The following is a 24805-nucleotide window of genomic DNA, read 5'->3' as shown; positions in this document are numbered from 1 at the left end:
TGAAACTGAGTCAGACGCTTAACCAAATACGCCGCCCCGGCGTCCCGCACCTGCAGTATCTTAGCTAAGAAAATTAACCAGATTTTTTGTTTCTTAAGGTAACCGTCCTGCATTTTGTTTCCTCCAAGTTTCTTCTGGTGTCCCCCCGCCCCCCTTCTGTTGTCCTTACCTAGGGATCTTTGGCTGACTCTTCAAGTTTTAAGAATGGGGCTCTAAAAGGTGTGGGAATTCCTGTCGGTGTGAGTGGGGTTTGGGGGCTAAGGTCCTTCCACTGAGGGGCTACCTCCAGCTAGGTTCATTAGGAGGGAAGACCTTTTTAAGTGGTCATTGCAGACCCCTAGGGGTCTCTCCAGTTGTCTGCGCTCTGCCAGCAGAGTCCAAGGCAGGCTGCCAATGCCCAGCAGCAGAGGGGGGAAAGGCGGCTGGTGAAGCCTTTACACCCAATATGGTAACTTCCCCCTTAACCCTCTTTTCTGTAAAGCAGCCAGACTCTCTGCTCTGCCTGGCCTCCCAGGGTTCTGCAGGGTGATGGACAGGAAGCCAGCGGGCTACAAGCAAAGGTGAGGTGGTCTGCTCCCTTGTCTTTCAACTGACCCTATATTTTTAGCCCCGTTTCACTTCCCCTTCCCCAGGTTCCTGGTACTAATGTCTCACCCTTTGGGGTCAGCAGAGTTCTCAGCGCTAATCCAACTATAATCCCTCTGCTTTCCAGCCGCATGGGCTTCTGCCATTAAGAAAATCTCTTTCCCTGTCACTTTAATGGGGCCTCAGGAGCCAATGGACCTAAGCGTGTGACTTCAATGCACTATGCTTAAGTTCAAATTACTTTAAGTTAAAAAAGCATTAGTTTGAAAACCAAATGAACATACCAGTGACCAAGATTTTCTTAAATTCTGGATCACAGAGCATCTCTAATGTGCATGATCTTCTTTGAGGTGGATGACAACTCTGAAATAGAAAGATTATCCTTTCTGTCTTATGGATGGGAAAAACGGGGGAAAAAAAGAGGTTCACACACTTTAAAGGAAAAGGACCACATAGGGCCAAATCTAGACAAAATTTAAAAAAAAATTAGAATTTATTAGAAATATTAAAAATCAGGAGAACCTGCATTCACACATCCGATCTCAACAGCTCTTGAAAGACTGGGAAATGGGGCAACATGGTGCCCACACTCTTCCCGTGGTGACAATCACTTGGGGCTGAATCCCAGCTAATCCTTTCAGATGTCTCCTTTCAGCCTGTCTCCCCACCTCCCCCCGACTCCACAGCTACTTCATCTAGTCCACCACCCGGTCCCTGGTTACTAGGAGACATTTGAATTCGAAAGGGAAAACAAAGAAACCACTTTATTTGAAAAGACCATATGGAACTGAATACATATGCAAAAATAAATTCCTAACACAGGCCACTCCCCTGGGCCCCACCCAGGGTCCACCTAGACTAGGTTAAATGGTTACCTTGAGAGTAGAAATAGGAGTAACAGGCACAAATCCATGCAGAGAAAATGCATATTTTGTCTCCTTTCCCCCCCCGCACAAGCTGCATATGCCTTTGTAAACATGTGTCCATTTGTAAAGCAAGTCCAGTACCACAGACACATGTGCTGGGACGAAAGGAAGTTATTAAGATAGCACGGAGGGCACTTTACCTGGCTTGGTTCCCCAAGTTTGCATTTGATGAGGAATCCCCACAGTGCCTCAGGGGAAGGCAGAGGGGGCAGTTTTCAGATGTCCAGGGGTTTGAGATTTTTTTTTCCCCTCTTACATCCATAAAGTCTGCTTTTAAAAAAAAAACAAAACAAAACCCTACAGCAAACCTGAAAGGGGCATTATACTCTAATCTAATTTTAAATTTTATTCCCAGGATCCTCTAAGTAACAGCAGCTTTCAAATCCTAGCTGTAGCTAGCTGCTAACCAGCAGGGTCACTGCGAGAATTTATCTTTCAAAACCTTGGTTTCTCCATCTGCGATGGAAGATACAGGACATATCCCAGACTTTGCTGATCTCCTGAACCTGCTTCCTGCCCTTAAAGATGGTCTCTGATGTCTTCCCAGTTGGGCTGGAAAGTCCTGGGGTTGGCTTTTGTTTCTGCATGCCCAGATCTGTGGGGATGGGAGGGGAATACCCTCACCAGCTTTAGCAGGCACCAAACTAGGTTTTGAAGGTGGGATAAGCTCTTCTCCTGGCTCAGATCAATCTGGGCATCATGCAGATCACTGGACTCTCACTGGTCTTCAATAAGCATTTGCTAAGCTCTCTATCCAGGCCATCCCTGCCTCCTGGAAGAGAAGCTGGCTGAGTTAAGGGCGTGGAGGTGCGTGGGTTGGAACTGGAGGAATGACACTGTAACCCAATGGGGATAACAAATCATTAACTGGGAGGAAGACACAGAGCCACCGATCAGGTGCTGTGACTAGGGCTGGCTCTCCGTTTGCTCACACATTTATCTCCAAGGGCTTCCTCTGCCAAGGCACTGTGTTTTTGAGCACTGGGAGCTGAAAAACTGGTATTGCTTTTGACTTCCGGGCGTACTGCAGTAACCCCCTAGTCAAGGCTTAGACCCGAGTGGGCAAACCACTGCCTAGGCAGGCTGTTTTGGTAAGAAAAGTTTTACTGGAACATCAGCCAAGCTCATTCATTTACATGCTGTTCCTGGGTGTTTCTTCACTAGGATAGCAGGGTTGAGTAGTTACCACAGAGACCCCAGGACCTACAAAGCCAACGATTATTTACTACCTTTACAGAAGGTAAGAAGTTAGGTCACAATCAAGCCGTTTCTCACGTACATTTACCATATGCAATTTAACTAACTGTATGCACTGGTTTAAAACACACAAACGAAAAACCTAACATAAGCCACCCCCTTGATGGGCTGCAAATGAAAAAGAGGTGATCAGTCCCCACTTGGAAAGAAAGCTGGTTGTGATGAATCCATACACAAAAATGAGGGAAACTGTAATTTACAGATGTTCTAAAGGATTTTTTTCAAGAGTAATTCTGAGCCTGCTTGATTTTTTTTTTTTTCCCTAGTGCACTCTGAACTTTGGAACCAAAGGTTCAAATGCTGGCACAGGTTCACGATTCCACAGCACTTAACAGTAATGTGTTGAAAGAGCTGTTTTAATGGACAGATAAGAAGGGTTTGTAGGTCACGTTCTGCTTTTGTTTTGTTTTGTTTTCATTTTTAAGCACAGAAAGAGAGGCCACTTCAGCACTTGGGCTTGATCAAAGCAGTGTGTTCGCTTTGCCTTGACACACCCGCTGAAATCATACTAATATTAAATCTTACTCCTTTTCAAGGGAAAGCTCATTAAATACAGAGCCACAGCCTGGCCCTGGGGAAACTACTGGAACTAATGAGTGTTTATAGTTCTTGCCCTCTCATCCTCCAACATTTTAGACAAATCTCAAGGGGCTGCTGCTGAAATCATCCTGCTGCAATCTGCAAGAAAATCAGCGCAGCTTCAAGCAGAAAATGGCAAGGACAGAGCCTGGGGAACAGAGCCTACATAGGAATGTCAGAATGTCAGATGCTAAGAAACCACAGAGGAGCACTGTACAGAGATCCTTGGGTTAAACACTGTGGATGCTGCCACTGAGATGTGAAGTTATGTATGTCTGCTTGGAGGAAAGGCTCCAATTCCAAACAGCTGTCCTCACACGTTCAAGATCTGAGGTGCACCCACTCCTACACTAGCTGGAGAAGTTAGAGGTAGTAAATGTGTGCATTCAAAAAAAAAAAATCAAACCTGCTTTATAAAGCCCACTGTAAAATGCATGCTGAAAATGGAATTTGGCTGTATTCCAGAAAATCAGTTGCATTTGGGAAGAAAATTAAATGAGATTAGTGAACAGTCCTTTGCCAAGCGCGGAAGGGGGCCTGGGTACTGAGCAATCGCACATCCGCAGAAGGAGGGCACACGCGCTCCCAAGTGCTCTGAGAGGTAGGGCGCCGCACCAAGTCATGAAAATCCACACCCCACGGAGAGCTAAGGTGCAGCTCTGCTTTCCCCATCACAGCTCAGGAAACAAGTTCTGTGGGCCTGATATTTCATTTCGGTTCAGCCTGAAAACACCAGCGAGCAAAGCCCAAAGTCCTATTTTTAACCCATGGCAGAAAAGCACTTTCTTATAGCTCATGAAAAAAAATAAAAAAATAAAAAATAAAAATAAAAAATGGGAGTGGGGGCTTTTTCAATCCCCGCTCCCCAAGATGCTGCCCTAAGGGGCAGCTGTAGTGTCTTCGCTAACAGCAAAGACATTTTCAAGAGTCAGACAATGAAATACAAAAGTTGATGTACAACACACTCAAACTACTTGCCCCTCCCCCTCCAAACACCCCCTCAGCAAGGCAGTCAGTCTTTTTTCCCTCCTGTCTCAGCGCTTCTGCTGGCGGCCGGCCGGGATCTTCGAGGCAAGCTACTCCTCCATCTGCGCCCAGGCCTCCTCCGCCTTCTGGTAGAACTGGTTGGCCAGCCGGCCCTTCATGGCTTCCATCGCGGCCTCGGCTGCCTGCGTGTACAAGTCGCCTGAAGAAGAGCAAAGTGGGGCACAGAGCGGTGAACCGCCTGCTGTTTCCGCCAGGTCCCCCCACCGCCACCCTCCATCCCCGACCCCTCCCTGGGAACTACCATCCTCAATTACCCCTCATCCCTTTACAGCTCGCAGACCCTGCCTGGCCAATCAGAGCACCCTTCCGATTCCCACCAGGCCTTACGGACTTCCGCATAGCCAATCAGACACCCAGACTTAAGCACAGCCAATTAGAATAAGCCATCTCCATGCGCTCAGTGATTGGTACAGGGGTGGGTGGGTGGGGTTCCAGTTGAGCCAATGAGCACCAGGCTGGGGATTCTGACAAGACTAATTGGGAGGAATGCATGGAAGGGGAAGAAATAAAGTAGAAGAAGTAAAGATTATGAACAGCCTCGTGTCAGTTCTGGAGAGGTTTTACTTCCAAGAAAATTTGTGCAACATGTATAAAAACACTTGGTTTTCTGAATTTAGAAATTTCACACAAGGATTATAGAATTGCATTATAGATCATAGAATTGCATTATAATAATTGCATTATTATTATTTGCTTAGTTTTTTTTTTAACTTTTAAACTTTTAAATTTAGGCTCGTCCTATGGAATCAGGAGGTCAGTATGTTTATTATGTAACAGAAAAAAAATATATATATAACGTGATCAACAGATGTGTGGATAAACAAAACACGCTGTATCTGTATGCTGGGATATCATTTGGTAATAAAAAGGAATGACGTACAGATGCATGCTACAATATGGGTGAACCCCGAAAACATGATGCTGAGTGAAAGAAGCCAGATACAAAAGACCACGTACGGTATGATCCCATTTATATGAAACATTTAGGTAAATTCATACTGACAGGCAATAAGTTGGTGGCTGCCAGGGATGGGGGTAGCAGGGAAATGGGGAATCACCACTAACAGGTGACAGAAATGTTCTGAAATTAGATAATGGTGATGGCTGTACCACATGACAAATATACCGAAAGCCACTGAACCATACACTTAAAAATGGTGTATTTTTTTTTTAGCTTTTTTTTTTTTTAAAGATTTTATTTATTTATTTGACATAGAGAGATCACAGTAGGCAGAGAGGCAGGCAGAGAGAGAGAGGAGGAAGCAGGCTCCCTGCTGAGCAGAGAGCCCGATGCGGGACTCGATCCCAGGACCCTGAGATCATGACCTGAGCCGAAGGCAGCGGCTTAACCCACCGAGCCACCCAGGCGCCCCTAAAAATGGTGTATTTTATGTAATAAAAGTGTCTGTTCAATTTTTAAAACTGCAGAAATATCAAACTCCTAATATGTAACCATTAAAACAAAAGTGTTGGGGCGCCTGGGTGGCTCAGTGGGTTAAGCCGCTGCCTTCGGCTCGGGTCATGATCTCGGGGTCCTGGAATCGAGTCCCACGTCGGGCTCTCTGCTCAGCAGGGAGCCTGCTTCCCTCTCTCTCTCTGCCTGCCTCTCTGCCTACTTGTGATTTCTCTCTGTCAAATAAATAAATGGAAAATCTTAAAAAAAAAAAAAGTGTTTATCTGCATACCAGCTCCATAAAGCGGTAGGAATCTCTCTCCTCTCCAATGAAAGAAGAGACTCAGTCTTGTGTCTCACTGTTTTTAATTCCCACTGAGGCAGGAATTACATCCCTCCGGCCCAGCTCGATCTCCCCCACCCCCACCCCACCAGGGGCAGCCCAGTCAGGCCCTACCTGATCTCTGTGGGTCCTTCTCGAGCCCGCAGCCGCCAGTGAACAGCATCTCCGCCTCCCTGGCCAGCAGCGTGTACCGAGGCTCATCCTGCATCCCGTCATACTCACCGCCCTCGTCACAGTCCGTCATCTCCAGGGCAGTGCTGTACCAGTGCAGAGCCTCCGGCCAGTCCTGGCACCTTCCAGGACATGGAAAGGAGACGTTAGACGTTACCATGGCGACAGGCAAGAGGGAGGAGGTCCATCAGCAGGAGGGACACGTCAGGGATCCCAGCGGGGCCACCACCTATGACTCATGACCCCCAGTGCCCAATGCTACCACATCTAAGGGCTGTCATTCATACTGCAGATTGACATATTAAGACAGCAGTCAAGTAGCTTTCCCTAGCAAGGCTGGTGTATTCCACAGTTTTCCAACAGATGTGTTGAGGGGGGTTGTTTTTCTAGTTTGTACAAAGTCACACTCTGGGCTAGCATTAGCAGTGGCTGGGACACCAGCCAATCCTCCCTATGACTCAAGTAGGAGAAGAGGTGGGTGGGGGACCTTTTGCCAAGGCCTCTGCCGGTGCTGGCCAGCTCTGGCTCTCCTCCAGCACAATCCGGGGCTCTCCCCCAGAATAGCGGGCTTCTCTCTCTGCTTCTGCCCCTCTACCCACAACTCTTTCTCCCACTATAGCACAAGAATGGCCAAGCCACCAAGGACAGACCTGTTCCACCCACATCTGAACAACATGAAATACTGAGCAAACAGGGCCGCGGGCTCTTTTCTTGGAGTGTACTATGTGAGTAACTATTTATAGCACATCAGGAAAGAGCAAAGAAAGATGCAGATAAGAAAGTCTGTGGGTCTCATGAAATGTTCCAGGAGCCACAGCGCCAGTGCCTTGCTGGCCTCTCCTCTAAGGCCCTACCTCATATACCTCACCAGGGGCCACCCCCGTCTTCACTCCCACTAACCTTCCTCCACGCTAGACTGGCTGGGCCCCCTTCTCTTCCCTGAACATGCGAGACCCCATCTGCCCCTTGGCCTTTGCACCTGCTGCTCCCTCCGCTTGGAGCATTCATTCTCTGCCTTTCCGCACCTGACTCCCCATCCCCCCAACCTCGGTTCCTATGTCACCTCTTTGGAAGCATCATCCCCAAACACCTCATTTCCTACAACCACCCCAATCTGCAATTCTCCTGTTTATTTCTTCACTCGTTTATCATGGTTTCTGCTGGCTAGAACATAAGCTCCAAGAAGACTGGAACTTTGTTTTGTCCACTGTTGCATTCTCGGGGCCTGGCAAATAGCTCAGCCTCCCTGAAGGAGGCCGAAGGAATAAACACAACCACGTGGCTGGCTGGGATGGGGTTCAGGAGAGAACACTGATTCCATCTTATTTCACAGAAAGGGCAAATCATCTGAAAATGATCGGTGACATACCTGACAAACTATGACTTTAGCAGTGGACTGGAAGCCACCATACTATGTGATCTCACTCTTTTCAGCTTTGCCCCTCCCTGGTCTAGAAGGGCAAAGCAGAACAGCCCCAAATGCATTACATGGGAAAGAGGAGAAAGGAACTAATCTCTGCCCAACCCCCACCCCACCCCACTCTACCCCGAGCGGTCAGGGTGCCCCCCCCTGCCTCAGGACTTCCAAGGACTTTTCCTTCCCGTCTTAAGTGGTAACTTCTGAGAAGGTTGAAACCACAGAAAAGCAAATTTGGGCCTACATGGGGCCCTGCCTTACCCAGAGCTGGCCCTTAATTAACGCTCCCTGAATGGAAGAGGCTGGAACTGCTTGGAATGAGGAAGAAGAATAAGAAAATGACTATAGCAGAAGCTATAAAAGAAAATCGTGATAGATTCAACTATACGAATATTAAAAACCAGTTGCCCCAAACCCAGTAATGATGGCCAACAAGTAGAAATGTGGCCCCCCTCCCCCCACAGGGATGGCAACCAGCCCTGAAAAACATTTTTCTTTTTTTTTTTTTTTAAAGAGAAGCAGATGCCTAAGAATTGATAGCTTTAACATTAAAAAATTCTTAACAGGGGAGCCTGGGGGGGGCTCATCCATTAAGCCTCTGCCTTGGGCTCAGGTCATGATCTCTGGGTCCTGGGATCGAGCCCCGCATCGGGCTCCCTACTTAAGTGGAGAGAGTCTGTTTCTCTCTCTCCCTCTTCTGCTCCCCCTGCTTGTGTGCACACTCTCTCTCAAATAAATAAATAAATAAAATCTAAAAAAAAAAGTTCTTAACAAATCAAGAACAAAACAAAACACGATCATCTTGAATAAAAAGTAAACAAAAGGCATGAGGAGAAAACACACAGAGGAAAGCCTTCCTAAGGACCTCAGAGACCAATCTGCAATGCCCACCTCCAGCCCCTCCCACCTGTGCCAGCCTCCCCCCCTGCACGCCGTGGGCACCATACATGCTGGCATTGGACCTGACGTAACCACAGCATGTCTTTTTTGTTCACTTCCTCTCTGTGCCAGTGGAGCTCTGAGTCCACTGAGAAGCCGGCTGGCGCACAGTACACTGGAGGGAGAAAACCCAAGATCTGGCCCTGTCACTTGCTAGCTAGGTGACCACAGGCAAGTCCCTTCCCTTCTCAGACCTAGCTGAGTCACCCACACCACGGGGCTCAGAAGACCCGCCCTGAGTCCCAGAGAGCTGCTGGTTCACTCACTCAACTACTAAGCCAGGCCCCGTGATAAGCAATAGGAGAGGCAGGGGACACGATTCTTACTCTCAATGAGATAAAATCACAGACATGAAGCTACGGTCCGAGTAAAAAGGGGCACTATTGTCACACAGTAGCTATCTGGTCAGTTTTGGGGCTGTGGGATCCACAGAACAGGAAGGATGCTACGTATCAAGACATTTTAGACACTGAGAGCTGCATATGACACGGCCACCGTCCGTGGGCAGGGAGAGGAGATGAGACCTTGACCCAAAGAGAGGGGAGGTTCCAGACTGCTCCAACCCTGTAGGAGTAGACAATGGACATGCCTGCCCTGCTCCCGTCCAGAAAGCCATGGACTCCCAAGGACAGCAGGGGTGGCTGTGACCCAGTGGGAGCCACAGGGCTGGGAAATGGGTCCCTTGACCAGTTCAATCCCTTCAAATGATCTCCCCTGTTGGAACCTCGGGGACTTCCCACTGGCTAAGCCAAGGAGATGAGGTGAAGCTGGGCCACCCTTTCTTCCTCCCACTGCAGAAACCAGTCCCGACCCCTGAGCCCGAGGGCACAACTGGAAAAGTGCTGGCACCCCCAGGGTTGTAGCCTCCTGGGGACTCAGAGCCACTCTGGAAACTCGCACTAGGCCTGAATCACCCACAGCCAGAGCCTCCTTCCTTTCCTCTCTCTCCCCGAAGTGAAAAACAAAAATAAAAGTAGAGAGACGCCTGGGTAGTTTGATCTGTTAAGCGACTACTCTTGGTTTCAGCTCAGGTCACGATTGCAGGGCTTGTGGGGTCAAGCCCTGCACTGGGCACCACGCTCAGCAGCGAGTCTGAGAGTCTCTTTCCCTCTCCCTCGGCACCCCCTCCCCACTCTCTTTCTCAAAAAAATAATAAAGAGTAAATAAAAATAAGTAAAAGTATTCTTTAAAAAAATAAAAAATAATAAATAAAAATAAAAGTTAGAAAGAGGATACTATAACCACCCTTAATCCTATCATCTAGGGACAACTATTCTGGTGCAAAAAGCAAATCCTTTCTTCGCACAATGGCTAAGAGGTCTGTCATTTACCTCCTGCTATGGGCCACGCACATTGGGAATTACAGGCATCTCTCAATTAATCCTCCCACAACCACCTGGGATACAGGATCTTTAATTATTCCCATTTCATACCAGGAAGAGGCTGAGATCAAGGAGGAGAAATGACTTACCCCCAGCAAGAGAATGGGAATGGGGGAGCCAAGCCCAGAACCCGGGTCTGTGCTGATACTGAGGGGAAGCCCCCACCTGCAGCCCAAGATCCCACCAGCACTACCTGAGCGAAAGCCACAGTACCTGTCTGGGCTGAGGTTCTGGCCCGTGTCAAAAGCCCGAGCCACCAGGATCATGGACTGTCTGTCGCCAGCTTCGGCCGCCTTCAGTAAGTATTCGAATCCTTTGGTTTTATTCTCTTCTGTATCCTGTTAATACAAACCAAAGAGGGGAAGAGAGACAGCAAGAGAGAGTATGAGAGGGGAGAAGGTCAGAGAGAGAAGCAGACTCCCCGTGAGCTGCGAGCCCAATGCAGGACTCGATCCGGGGACCCTGGGACCATGACCTGAGCTGAAGGCAGTTGCCTAACCAACTGAGCCACCCAGATGCCCTATGTATTTATTTTTTAACTTTAAAAGTTTTTAACGGCTTTATGGAGATGTAATTCTCATACTGTACAATTCATCCATTTAAACCCACAATTCAGTGGATTTTAATATATTCACAGAATGTGCAACTATCACCATTATCAATTTCAGAATATTTTCATCAGCCCAAGAAGAAACCAAAACAAAACACCTCCACCATCACCTCTCAAATGCCCCATCTCACTCAGGCCTAAGTAACCACTAGCACACTTTCTGTCTCTAGAAAGTTCTCTATTCTGGATACTTTGTATAAATGCAATCACTCATTACCTGGTCTACTGTGCCTCGCTTCTTTAACTTAGCATAAAGCTTTTAATGTATCAGTGGTTTGTTCTTTTTACGGCCAAATGTTAACAGTCCACTGTATGGATAGACCACATTTTATTCAACAGTTGGTGGGTGTCTGGTTTGTTTAAACCTTTTGGCTACTGTGAAGAAGTACTGTGGCTATGAACATCTGTAAAAAGTTTAACGCAGATGTGTGTCTTTATTCTTTTGGGAAGATACTTCGGAGGGGAACTGCTAGGTCACATGGAACTCTAAGCCTAGACTTTGGCTAGACTTTGGAGGCGCTGTCCAACTGCTTCCCAGTGTGGCTGCCTCATGTTCCAGTCCCACCAACACTGCCTATTCCCACCTGCTTCCCTGCTGCTCCCCCAAGATGCTTTTTTTTTCTAAAAAAGATTTTTTTTTTAGATTTTATTTACTTGACAGACAGAGATCACAAGGAGGCAGAGAGGCAGGCAGAGAGAAAGGAGGAAGCAGGCTCCCTGCTGAGCAGAGAGCCCGATGCGGGGGCTCGATCACAGGACCCTGGGATCATGACCTGAGCTGAAGGCAGAGGCTTTAACCCACTGAGCCACCCAGGCACCCCTCTCCCCCAAGATGCTTTTAAAGGCCAAGTCAAGGTCACAGTACTATTCAAAAGCTGCTCTGTGGCTTCTCACCTCACTTTTTTTTTTTTTTTTAAAGATTTTATTTATTTATTTGACAGAGAGAAATCACAAGTAGATGGAGAGGCAGGCAGAGAGAGAGAGAGGAAAGCAGGCTCTCTGCTGAGCAGAGAGCCCGATGCGGGACTCGATCCCAGGACTCTGAGATCATGACCTGAGCCGAAGGCAGCGGCTTAACCCACTGAGCCACCCAGGCGCCCTCACCTCACTTTTGAGACAAATCCCAAACCTTCATATCAGCTCATGAGGCCCTTCTCAACCTTGGGGCTTCAAGACCACCACCCACTGTCCCCATATGCAGCCTCCTCCCCCATACTTTCGCCTCCCCTGTAGCCAGAACCTATGTCCTAACAAGACGTCTATCCGGCAGCCGTTCTGTCACATGCTCTGTCCTATTTTTTCCCCCAGTGTATTAGAACAATGCTCGGCACAGGAAGTACTCAATAAAGGCTAGTTATTTTTAATTCTTTGAAAGATTTTATTTGTTAACTAAGGTTTGTACTACATCCTTTCCCACCTGCAAAGTTTGCTCCATGAGAGCGGGAACCTAGGACAGGGCCAAGCGTAGGAGACTCAAAAAGCAAGTATGGAATAAATGAATGTCTCAGCAAGAACACAACAATAAAAAGGTTCCAAAGAAGGGGGGCACTGGATAAAGTGGGTGATGGGCTTTCGAGAACACACAGCAGCTTCTCAGGGCTCAGGCCTGTCGTTTTACTTGCTAAGCCATAAGTCTGCTGGCACACAGTTCACTCCCTGCCTGCCTTCCCAAGTCCTAACCGCAAAGCTCTGTCCAACCCCACTTCTGCTAGGGGAAGTGCCAGCGTCTGCTCACCAGAGACAGGACGTGGGGATGCCTATCGGTGGGGAAACTGAAACGGCTTCTCAATCCTTCTACAAGGTTACCAGCGCGTGGTGTGTTTCAACAGCCTGAGGTCACGGGAGACGTTCCCCCAGTCCTAGCTGCTCACCACTCATTCTGGGCTTTGAGATCACTTTATTCGGGCCTCAGATCTTTCTGAGTATCTTCTCTGTGCCAGGCTTGGAGACAGACGCTGGGAATACAGGCCAAAGGCAGCTGTATCCTAGAACCAGCTCTGTGCTCTTATGACAGCCGACTGGAATTATCAGGAACTCTCTTCCTTGAAAGATTTTATTTATGTACTTATTTATTTTAGAAAAGGGAGAGCTCAGGACGGGCAGCAGGAGAAGGAGGGAATCTTAAGCAGGCTCCACACCTAGTACAGAGCCAACAGCGGGGCTCCATCCCCCAAGCCTGAGATCGTGACCTGAGGTGAAATCAACGCTTAACCCCCTACTCAGATGCATAACCAACTGAGCCACCCGGGCACAGCTTAAAGATTTTATTTCCAAGTAATCTCTACACCCAACATGGGGCTCAAACTCAAAACCCCAAGATCAAGTGTCACACACTCCACTGACTGAGCCAGGCGCCCCTCCACAGATCAGAGTCTGATAGTTCTTTTTGATAAAAAGAAAGAGATGGAGAAAATATCGATAATGCAGATAAAACTTAAAAGCATGTCCCATCTGTAATCATGACATGGGGACTATTTAAAATAGTATTTAAGGGGCACCTGGGTGGCTCAGTGGGTTAAGCCTCTGCCTTCGGCTCAGGTCATGATCTCAGGATTCTAGGATCGAGCCCCGCATCGGGCTCTCTGCTCAGCGGGGAGCCTGCCTCTCCCTCTCTCTGGCTGCCTCTGCCTACTTGTGATCTCTCTGTCAAATAAATAGATAAAATCTTAAAAACAACAAAAAAAAATAAATTAATTAAAATAAAATAAAATAGTATTTAAATGATTCATTTTATTTAAACTATTAGTATTCGAACCATTAGTATTTAAAACTCTGATCTGATTCAGCAAAGAAGTTGCTCACGTCTGACTGTCCTGTCTGTCACTTCTGCTCCCCCTGCCTGGGGGACTCCCACTCAGCTTTTAGGTCTAACTCAGAGGTCACCTTATTCATCTGTTCTGCAAGTGTACACGGAGTATGTACCGTGTGTCAGGCTCTGTTCTCACTGCGGGGGACACAGCTAGTAACCTGCTACCAGGAAGCCTCCACTGACCCCGCGACACCCACTCGGGGGCCCTTCTCCACCTGCTTCCCCACAATATCCTCTGCTTTTCCCTTCACACAGGGTCCTAACTGCCTAGAAACTGTCACCTTGGCCCTGTTCTCCAGGGGCAGAGCCCAATCTCACCAGCTCCAGCTAACCGGCTTTGCCTGACCCAAACTGGTGCTCAGGAAGTTTCTGGGGCATGCACAGACCCGCAGGGTGGGGAGGATGATGACCGAGCGCCCCGCTGCCCCCCCCCCCAAGGCTGGGTCCCTGCCACGCCCACCTTCAGAGAGACATCAGCCAGAATGTGGTGGGGCAGCTGGCAGCACATGAGCCCCAGACCCACAATGGCCTCCAGCTCGCCCAGCTCGGCCGCGTGCTCCAGGTGGAAGACGGCGGACTCGCGGTCCCACGCCTCGTCCTTCTCGCAGAAGCGCCCGCCCTCATGGTAGCGCGCCATGGCCAGATGCACCTGCCGCACAGACTTGGGTGTTGGCCCGGCTGCCTGGGCCGCTGCACCCCCGGGGCCGCCCAGCCAGCCTGCAGGAGGAAGAGATTAGCGGGGCAGAAGCATGGGCTGGGCTCTGGGTCAGTGGCAAGAGGGCTCCGAGACGGGCATCGCTGGTACCTTCCCCAGAATAGACTTCCCGATTTTCTTCTCAAGGTCCAGACCATTAAGCCTCTGCACTTCCAGGGCCACGGCGGAAGGCCTCGGCAGGTGGAGGCGGGAGGGGTTAAGGAGATTCCACTTGTCCACGCAGACCTGCAGGAGAGACCAGGGCCGGAGGTTCACAGGTCAGGGAATGCGAGGCGGGGACGCAGGGGCCATCCCCAGCCGTCGGCCGCTCCTACCGCACGAGCCTGGCTGGCAAGAGGCAAGGGAGCAAACCCTTAAGGTATCAAATTTTCTTGGACAAACACGGCTCCATTTCTAATCCCTCAAATCCTGCCAATTTATGGGCGTCGAGGGAGTATCACAGCCCAAAGGCCAGCAGACACACTGCAGCCGTTCAAAGCGTCTCCCCTTCATCTATCAGGCAGGGTTTGGTGGGGGGAGGTTGGACCCTAAGCTGCCCCGCTGGCCTGTGGCCGATACAACGCACCAGAAAAGTCTGACTTCAGACCCCGCCACAAATCCACTCCGCTTGCCTCTGTGCACTCACACGATGCTCTGGGGAACGGGTTTGGAAACACATCGTGCCCCCAGCTAGACACTCTCTTCCGAAGGTCTGCATAGGACAGAGCCAGGCAGCGGCCTGTCCGTGTGCATTGAACACCCTGCAGGGCACATGACAGGGCGCCCCCATGACAAAGAAGGGCCTGCCCCGATCGTCCACAGCACCACGGTTGAACCCCCTCCTCACGTTGCACCGGAGACCTTGTCCAGGCGGTAAATACCGCGTGGTGTAAGTGACCTGTGTAGAGACACTTGCTGGCTAACCCGGGGGGAAGCTGCTTAAGATCTCAGTTTTCTCATATGTAAAACGGGGATGAATTAACGTCAGCCTGTCTCTCTGGGTGGATGCAAGAAGTAAATTAACTAATGCTACGACGTCACACGGGCATAACTTTGACGTGTGAGCTGTGGCCCTTATAAACCACCCTCCAGGACGGGCTGGTCTACTCCTCTATTCCTCTCCACAGATGCCCCGGTGGCCCGCCCAGGTTCAGGGGATCAAAAAGCATACGCCAAGGCGACTGGTTTCTTTGCAAAATCTTCCTTCAGCTGGTGTGTGAGGCGCCTGGGCAGGTAAGAGTGACAGGACTGGGGAAAGAGAGGCTGGAAAAGGCAAGCCCGCAGCCACGGCCAGGACGCCTCGGGGCGCATTACCCGTCCGGAGCTGCCCAGGCTGTCTTCGTCCGACTCGTACCTCCGGTTACCGTTTGAGTGGCCCTGAGGGAAGAGGAGGGGAGAGTGAGCCACAGAGCAGCTCCCCCTCCCAAGAACCGGCCCCTGCCTCACCTCCAGGGGAAACCTCGTAGGGGACAGCCCCGCCCTCCCCATCCAGGGGACCCTCCTCCCAAGGGACAGGACTGTCCCCTAGGGAGGGCAGCTGGAACTCATGTGCGCCAAGCAGAGAGGATGCTGGGTAACAAGCAGGACTCTTGTGCCTGTGTGCCCACAGCCTTGCCCTCACCCTCTCTGTGCGCACAGATGGAAATGACTCAACGGCACAGGACTGTGGCAGACGAGCACGAAGACAACCTCCTTCCTCTTACCCAAGCCCCCCTGACAGTCTCACTTGCAGTAAGAAAACTGAGACCAAAGGGTTCCCGGCAAGCCTAGTGTGAAGGCTTAGGCTCCACGCTGGCACAAGGCAAAACCTCTACATGGAAGACACTGCCACAGTCACCCCTCCCCAGGATGCTGCGGGGTGGCCCTGGGAACCTGTCCTCTGCCGGAGAGACAGAGGAATACCGTGTGGGAAGCTGGGGAGCCTACTCAGCACCACCCCGGCCCAGCAACCAGAGGTTCCAGCTCTGCCGTAAGAGCAGTCCAACATTTCTCAACCCTAATTCCCTTCCTTGTCCCCTTACTAAACTTTCTGGTCCACATGACCCCGTTTTATCTTCTGCCCTGCATTTATTTGGATCTGAAATGATCTCGTGTATCCGTGTATGTTCGCAAGACCACTCCCGTCCCCATCCCCCACTCTTCCATTCTCCTGCACAGTGGGGCACTAGAACGCTCCGGGCTCGTTTCTCTGGGGGTTCCTTACATGTTCGCGGGGCTCTGGGTCATCCAGTTCACCCCTCTTCTCACTGGGGTAGCCACTGTCTCCACTGTTTTCAGAGTCCTATGGAGAGAAGATGATTCTAGGGTCTCAGTGGTCCTCTGAGTGGTGGTGGCTTCTGCACATCCCAGCCATTTGCTCTTTCTCCCTTGTTCTATCACCTCAGTTAACACTCTCCTCCTTCTGCTCTCGCTGGGTGGGTGACAAGGGAGCAGCAGAGAGCTTGGGCTCGGGGGCCAGACCGTCTGGGCTCAAGTCTGAGCTTTGTGACCCACCAGCTTGGCACAGGGCACCTGTTTCCTTAGCCATGGGATTCATGGGGCACCTACATCGAAGGATGGGGATGACGTGAGGGGCCACCCACCGAGTATGTGTCACAGCAAGTGCTAACAGCAGCTCACCCATTTCACAGGCAGAAAAACAAAGGCTGGAGGATGCAAGAGGAGCCACGGACACAAATGTAGCGCTGAGAACAATATTTACTACAGTGAAGTCCTCTACCCAAACCGGGACATGTTTTTTATTCTTCTAGATATTTCAGAATCTATAAAACTTCAGTCATTTGTCTACTGGCGTCGCATTCCGGCCATATCCGCAAGTCACCTGCATCCCTCTCCCACTCATACTTTCAAGTCTCCTCCTTTGTTCTACTAAGAAGTATTTAAAACATGCCACTAAGAACAGAGAATACTAAAATAAGCTCCCGTGCACCCATCGCCTGGCTTTGTCAGCTCCTAACATGAGGCCTTAGTTACTTCAGATCTTTTATTCTTTTTTTTTTATTTTTTTGCTTAAGATTTATTTATTTGACAAAAACACAGTGAGAAAGGGAACACAAGCAGGGGCAGAGGGAGAGGGAGGAGCAGGCCTCCTGCTGAGCAGGGAGCTGGATGCGGGGCTTGATCCCAGGGTACTAAGATCATGACCTGAGCCGAAGGCAGATGCTTAATGACTGAGCCATGCAGGTGCCTTGGATCTTTTATTTTTAAATGAAATTAAAACATTACTGCTGGGACGCCTGGCTGGCTCAGTGGGTAAAGCCTCTGCCTACGGCTCAGGTCATGATCTCGGAGTCCTGGGATCGAGCCCTGCACCAGGCTCTTTGCTCAGTGGGGATCCTGCTTCCCCCTCTCTCTCTGCCTGCCTCTCTGCCTACTTGTGATCTCTGTCAAATAAATAAATAAAATCTTAAAAATAAATAAATAAATAAATAAATAAATAAATAAAAAAGAAGTTTGGTGTCACTGGCATAAATGGGTCCCTCTCCTCAACCTCTGGTCTGGCCACGAATCCCGACGCCCCGAGGAGCTGCATATCCTGACGACGCCCTGCCCTTGTTTCTAGAAGCACGGACTTCTCTACCTCCCCTCAAGGCTTTTATTCTGTGTGAACTAAAAGGCTACTCTGGTTTCTTTTTTAAAATCTCGATTTTTAAAACTGAGATATAATTTACAGCATGTGATGGAAGTGTTGGGGGTGCTGAGTGCAAGCCTACTTTTGAAAACGGAGGGCAGGCCGTACCCAGGGGCTCCGGGGAGCCGGCTCCTCCCGACCTAGGGGCCCTCCTCCCACCCTTTGGACTCAGTCCCTCCTTGAGCAACAGAGAGCTCACAGCTGGGTTCTGGGACCCCGGGCAAGGCAGCCAGCCTTCCCGAACCTGTTTCCTCCTCTGAGAGATGCAGGGGAACTACCCACTCCAAGAAGGAGAAAAGCAGCTCAGGACAGCGGCAGGACAGAGGGTGGGTTCGAGGCCAGAGGCCTGGATTTGAACCGTGGTTCCATCACTGAGTGACTGGGACCAAGTGGCTGAACCTTCCTGTGCCTCAGGGTCCTCATCTCTCAATCAGGGATCAATCACGACAGCATTGCCCTGGTAGCTGCTGAGATCAGGGACAAGAAGCAGGGGGCGGGGCACCTGGGTGGCTCAGTGGGTTAAAGCCTCTGCCTTCGGCTCAGGTAGCCCCACGTTGGGCTCCAGGTGCCTAAGGGACAGATGGGAGACAGGCTTCTCACCTTACTAATCTTTTGTACCTTTTCAATCATGAGAATGAATGAGTTATTCTGAACGTCTAAAATTTGTTCTAAGTCTAGAATGAAATCTACTACAAAAGAAACAGAAAGGGGTGACTGGGTGCTCAGTTGGTTAAGCGTCTGCCTTTGGCTCAGGTCATGATCCCAGAGTCCTGGGATCAAGCCCCACATTGGGCTCTCTGCTTAAACAGGGCACCTGCTTCCCCCTCTCCCACTCCCTCTGCTTGTGCTCTCTCTCCATCAAATAAATAAATAAAATCTTTTTAAAAAAAAGGGGGGGGAATAAAAAATGGTTCTACCTCATAGGTTGCTGGGGCTTAAAGGAGAGGATCTATCAAGCTCTTAGAACAGGGTCTTCCCAGAGTGATGATTCCATCATGTTGGCTACTCTTACTTTTTTCTTCCCCCAAAATCTCTGAAAAGCAGTCAAGAGTGAACCTGAACCTTTGGAGCAATCCCAGCGCGGAGCTTAAAGGGCACCTGAGGTCTGTGCAAGGGTGACATCTCTGCAAAGTCGATTTTTAAAATTCCTATGAGTTTTGAACACCGTGACACAGGTTCGCGTGAATGCAAATGGGATGCCTTCAGCTTCCTACGTCGGATGAGCCCGAGGCTGCTGGAAACCTGTCCTGTTTACCCAGCCTGAGAGCATCACATCAGACTGTGCTGTCAGTTACTCGTCCGAAATGCAGGACCGTTCCCTCTCCCAGGACAGCTGTCCGCACGCACGTGGCCAGACCAGCCCAAGGCTGAGCTCGCTTGCCATTTACCAGAAGGTTGCACTGTTGCTAACTGCGATTCCCTTTTCTCTAACCATCTCCGAAAACTGTGGTGGAGCCAGCTTTTCTCAGAGGACAGGGCTGCCCCGGCCAGGAGGCTGGGAGTGGTCTGCATTCCTCTGTGCCCACAGGCAGTGCCTGGGGCCGACCTAGACTGACCGCCTCTGGATGGGAGGATTCAGCCTTGGTCCTGACTGGTAGGAAGTCCATCCCCCCCAGGCCTGCTCCCTTGGGCCTTCTCCAACCTACCCGGTGGTTGTCCAGACGGTCGTGGTCTCGGGGTGCCATGTTGTCAAGGTCACTGAACACAGGCCAGTCTGGGCAAGAGAGAAAACAGATCATACGAGGGCTCTACCAGCAGAACTGCTTAAAAGACCAACTACAGCCTAGAACAGAAAGCACCTGCCACTAGGCCTTTTTTCATTTTAAAATTTTGTAAGAAGATACAAAAATGGGAAAAGAATGTTGTCAGCACCTAGAGGCTACAGTTCTTCCCCAAGAACTTACTCAGAGTTGGGGTGCCTGGACGGCTCAGTCCGTTAAGTGACTGACTTGGGTTTCAAATCAGGTTGTGATCTCAGGGTCATGAGATCAAGCCCCTCATCGGGCTCCACATTTAGCACCGTCTACTTGGGACTCTCCCTCTGCCCCTCCCCCTGCTCTCTCAAAGAAAGAAAGAACTTACTCAGAGTCTGCCACTTGCTAGCTGTGGGGTCCTGAGCAGGCAGCTTAACCCCTGTGCCTCCTCAAAGTTGTAATGCAAATACCGTTGTGCAATGTGCTTAGAGCACATGAACCTGGGCCACGGCGGGCCTTTGAGGAGCAGGTATGAAAGCACAACAGCCATGGGTGTATTTGGGGCCCCAGGAGTAGCTGCAGGTCGGGGAAGCTTCATAAGGCTGAAAAACCAACCACATCCTTCCCAGTCATTCCCAGTTTCTCTCTCCCATCCTGAGCTTCCACAGCCATATCCAGCTTGCCTCCTTTTTTTATGTGGTTGTTAAGAATGGTTTTTCTATTTTAAAGTGGTTGAAAAAATTTAAAAGAATAGTATCTTGAGATATGTGAAAATTACACGAAATAGAAAATTCAGTGTCTTCATTGAAACAAGGCCCTACCTAGTCATTTGAGTACCATGGCCATGTTCACACTGCTAATGCAAAAACCATTATGTCCCACAAAGTCCAGAAGATTGACTCTCTGGTCTTTTAAGAAGTCTGTCAACTCCTGCCTCAAAATGGGGCACCTAGATGGCTCAGTGGGTTAAGGCTCTGCCTTCAGCTCAGGTCATGATCTCAGGGTCCTGGGATCGAACCCCGCATCGGGCTCTCGGCTCAGCAGGGAGACTGCTTCCTCCTCTCTCTGTGCCTGCCTCTCTGTCTGCTTGTGATCTCTGTCAAATAAATAAAATCTTAGAACAAACAAACAAACACAAAACTCCTGCCTCAAGCTATACCTAAGGTCTTCTAGTGGACATGTCTAAAAGGCTTCTTTGACACTAAAATCTCGCTCTTCTGCTCCTCCATGGCCTCCCCCAGCAGCACAAATGGCCACACCACCCTTGATGTTCTTCAGATCAAAACCCTGGAGTCAGCCTTGCCTCCCCTCTTTCCTGCAGACCCTACATCCACATTGTCAACAACCACTGTCACTTCAACTTCGGGAACAAGGATTCCATTTTCCTTCTCTGACCTATTCATATGATGTTCACCGATTTCTTAATATTGGAATTTTGCAGATGCCTGCAAAAACCCTATTGATTGTGACAGTATTCTTTTAGGATACTACTAGTCTTTGTCCGTACCTTATTTAGAACTTCTGTACTGTGTATGTATGTATGTATGCATGTATGTATTTATTTTTCAAAGATTTTATTTATTTATTTGACAGAGATCACAAGTAGGCAGAGAGGCAGGCAGAGAGAGAGAGGAGGAAGCAGGCTCCCCGCAGAGCAGAGAGCCTGATGTGGGGCTCGATCCCAGGACCTTGGGATCATGACCCGAGCCGAAGGCAGAGGCTTTAACCCACTGAGCCACCCAGGCGCCCCATACTATATGTATTTATTTATAAGTGAGCTTGGTATGTAGGTTTTTTTTGTTTGTGTTTTTGCTGTTTTGTTAAATTTTGGTATAAAGGTTTTGCTAGTTTCATAAAAGACACTGAAAAATGTTCCCTTGTTTTCTAAAATCAGAGTTGTTTCTATACCATCTACACTTGTGTCTTGAAAATGTATTCAGTGAACTCACTCATAAAACCACGTGGGCCAGGACCCTTTTTGGTTAGCATATCTGATTTCCTAACATAAGTGAAAGCCAGTTTAGCAATGTCCTTTCTGGTGCCTGTCCCCTCCAAGCACGATGACCAGGGATCAAAGTATCACTCACGGAGCTGGTCCAGTTTCTGGCTGTGTGGTGTGGCTGAAGACGGGGAAGAAGGGAGAGAGTCAAAAGTCACGTCACTCATGTTCTCATCTCCAGAGTTCTCTGAAAGGCGAAGGAGCAGTGGGGGGCGACTCCCAGAGAGGGTCCTTACTCGGGGGCTCCCACACTTTTCCTCTGTCCCCCTCAAGATGGTCTTCGCCGATTGCTGGAGAATTAACAGGGACACCCGTGTCACACAGGAGCCCTTTGGCAAGTGAAGGGCTCTTCCAGTTGCGTGTTGTCTGTTTGAACCCTGAAGCCCTTTTAGTCAACAGCTCCCATACACACCTGTTTAGGGACTGGCAGGAAATCTAAAATAATCAATGGGGGGTTAAACCAAAGGGCTCTAAAAACAGGCATCTGGTACAGGAGTGCAAAGCCAGCCAGCATTCCCATCGTGCTGACCATACTCCACAGCCCTGAACTGGGGAACACGTGCCACCATATATCCAGAATCCCAAGCTGGTCTTTGCTGACAGTCGCTCATATCTGATCAAGGTAATGGCAGAGGGGGTGGGTACATCCTGGACCCAGCAAGGTGCCCGAAGATCCAGGTCCAAGTCTAGTCCAGCCATCTGTCAACATGCCACACAAATACACATACCACACACCTTTCTCACTCTTTCTACACACTTGTTCTCCTCACTCTGGTCAGAAGAGGTCCAATCACGTAGACCCCTGTTACTGTGTTAGTGGGGACACTTGGAAGGGCTTTGTGCACTGATCTAGGAGGATGAGGGGCACAGACGAGGCTGAGTTCCTTCTGGCCCTGAAACTCTTCAAGTAAGTAAGCATCACAGGGCCTGGGCTGCCATCACGGAGAAGCAGGGCCTGGGCTGCCATCACGGAGAAGCAGGGCTTACTGGCCTGGCAGTGGAAGGGCCCGGTCCCTCCGAGCAGGTTCCCATGGGGCACCCACCAGCAGCTTGGTGTTCTGGTTCACGGCGTCCGTCTCTCTTGGCGAGAGGTCAAAGGGCGCGAGGCCCATGCTCTTGCAAATCCGGTTGCAGGCATGAGAATAGAAGAAGAGCGCCATGCCCCGGACACCTACAGACAGAGCAGGCAAGTCTGGAGCACGGCCTTGCTGTGTGACAGGGGAAGGGCAGTGCCGGGCACCTTAACTGTGACAAGGGCAGGCGTGGGACACGCTGAAGTGGCGGGTGGGAGGCGTCCCAAGCTTCCATCCCCACCATCTTGGAAAAGCCAATGAAGCTATGAAGAGCTGGGAGATTTGTAGGGGGCAGAGGGAGTGTGATCTCCATGGAAACAAGCTGGCTTTCCCCACCTACCTAGGTTACCATCTCCAAAGTCAGTGCCCTTCTCGGTGTGGATCTGCGGGTCCGTGTAGAGGTCGCCCACACCCTGGATGTCTACCACAATCAGCTGATGCCCAGAACGCTCAAACGTGAAGTGGCTGAAGGCCTGGGGGGCCGGGTACAGAAGAGCAAGGTGACTGACTGCAACAGACCAGGGTGTGGTCTGCATGGATGCAGGTCAGCCACCGCTCCATGAGGCTTGAGGACCCTCTGGGCTGAGACCACACACCCACAGGGACCCTCCCCATCCAGGGGCCTCACCTGTGGGGTCAGGCGCATGTTGTCATCGCGGACAAAGCCCGAGTTGGAGTTGTATTTGATGTACTTGCCCTCGATATAGTGCTCCAGGTGGAAGAGAGGCTTGCCGGGTCTGTCCCTCAGCTCCACCACGCACATCTGCATGATGTCCACCTGGTGGGAGGGGGAGCAGGTCAGGCAGGATCCAGCAGCACTCACCTCGGGCAGCAGAGGGCTCGGCGGAAGCTAGCCTGCCCGGGCTCCTGGCTCCCTCAGTTATCAGCTCTCCGCAGCTCCGGCTGCCAGCCATCCCCAGCATCCACGTCCCCCTTTCGAGAAGAAAAACCCCTGTGATGGTCTCACTGCGTCTCCACAGAGTCCCTATGTTGTTGACCTCCTGGCCCTCAAAAGTGACGGGATTAGGTGGGGTCTTTGGGAGGACCTAGGTCCTGAGGGAGGAGCCCTCATGAATGGGATTGGGGCCCGGATAAGGGACCAGGCAGAGCTCCTTCGCCACTTCCGCCACATGAGGACACAGCAAGGAGACACCATCGAGGAACCAGGAGAGAGACCTCCCCAGAACGTGATCATGCTGGTGCCTTGATTGTGGACTTCTCAGCCTCCTAAGCATAAATTTCTGTTGTTTGTAAGCTGCCCCGTCCGTGGTACTTTGTTAGAGCAGCCCCGAGGGGTTCTAGACAACTCCCACGGGAGTGCTAAGAGGATACACCGCCATCCAGTAGGAAGGCACTGTGCAGCTTCCCTGGTGGCTAGGTGCAGCCACGTGGCCAAGCCTGGCCAAGGACGGAACTCCAACAGCGAGGACAGAACTCCCAACAGCCCCCACCTCTGGCCGCCCCAAGGCTGTAGAGCGCACACCTGCCAGTGGGGCCAACCTAGCCACGTGGTCCATGGCCACACCCCAGAGGAAGGCAGGGCAGGAAGACAGAAGGAACTGGGTGCTTCTGGAGGACTCAAGATGGCTGGCACCAGCCCACCCTGAACCCCACCCAACCCCCGACCAAAGCAGAACTGTCATATGAGAGAGAAAGAAACCATGTTGTGTTGGCACACATTGATAGGTCTGTGCGCGAAGGTCGGCCCACACGGCTTACACTAATATCGTGCATGTGGACTAACTGTGCCTCAGTTTCCTCGCCTGTGGGATGAGGATCTCACACTTAGGGTGAGGATGAAACCTGAGAATACAGGAGTCTATCAACATGTGCTAACGTGAGTATTACTTGTGGATGCGACTCTAGAGAGCTGTATACATCCCACCATAAAGGACGGCTCTCTCCCTGCTATGGGGAGTTTAGACATGCCTTGCTGAATTTTTTTTTTAACCAAACACTTGGCATCGGTACGCAGAAGGACATGTGTTAAGTCCTGTGAATGGTTTGTAAAGTGGGGTTGGAAAGATGTGAGACCGTACCCACGGCACCCCAGCCCCCTCAACGACACCCACAGCGGAAGGACCCAGGTCTGGGTTTCCCAAGGAAGCAACCATCCAAGGAACTGTGTGGCTGGGTCACTAGACAGGCCGATGACAGCTGCAGAGGTCGACGCGGCCCCAAGCAGAGAACTGCCCCAAACGTGGCCTCAGTTCCAAGAAACAGCCTAAGGGGAAGGCGCAGCTGGTTCTCGGAGGT

At 50.4% G+C, this 24805-nt stretch overlaps 1 protein-coding gene across 7 annotated transcripts in view; it reads right to left on the bottom strand.

Annotated features, from left to right (window-relative positions):
* Positions 1 to 1322: 1322 nt before the first annotated feature.
* EEF2K (eukaryotic elongation factor 2 kinase) overlaps positions 1323 to 24805 on the bottom strand; it is a 68404-nt gene continuing 44921 nt past the window's right edge. For 6 of the 7 annotated variants that reach the window (XM_082714681.1, XM_082714680.1, XM_082714679.1 and 3 more), the window contains 12 exons: positions 23178 to 23327; positions 22890 to 23022; positions 22520 to 22647; positions 21565 to 21766; positions 19430 to 19497; positions 16356 to 16433; positions 15467 to 15529; positions 14264 to 14398; positions 13919 to 14107; positions 10253 to 10377; positions 6245 to 6423; positions 1323 to 4533 (listed from right to left, as the gene is read on the bottom strand). In XM_082714681.1, coding sequence (XP_082570807.1) covers positions 4424 to 4533; positions 6245 to 6423; positions 10253 to 10377; positions 13919 to 14107; positions 14264 to 14398; positions 15467 to 15529; positions 16356 to 16433; positions 19430 to 19497; positions 21565 to 21766; positions 22520 to 22647; positions 22890 to 23022; positions 23178 to 23327 — 1560 coding nt within the window. In that variant the 3' untranslated portion in view covers positions 1323 to 4423. Of the gene's footprint in view, positions 4534 to 6244; positions 6424 to 7979; positions 8027 to 10252; positions 10378 to 13918; positions 14108 to 14263; positions 14399 to 15466; positions 15530 to 16355; positions 16434 to 19429; positions 19498 to 21564; positions 21767 to 22519; positions 22648 to 22889; positions 23023 to 23177; positions 23328 to 24805 lie in introns of all 7 variants that reach the window. The other variant, XR_014306496.1, reaches the window with a different exon arrangement.

Source organism: Mustela nivalis, assembly GCF_964662115.1.
Source record: "Mustela nivalis genome assembly, chromosome: 19".
NCBI classification, from domain to species: Eukaryota; Metazoa; Chordata; class Mammalia; order Carnivora; family Mustelidae; genus Mustela; species Mustela nivalis.
This window is presented reverse-complemented; position numbering and strand designations above follow the sequence as displayed.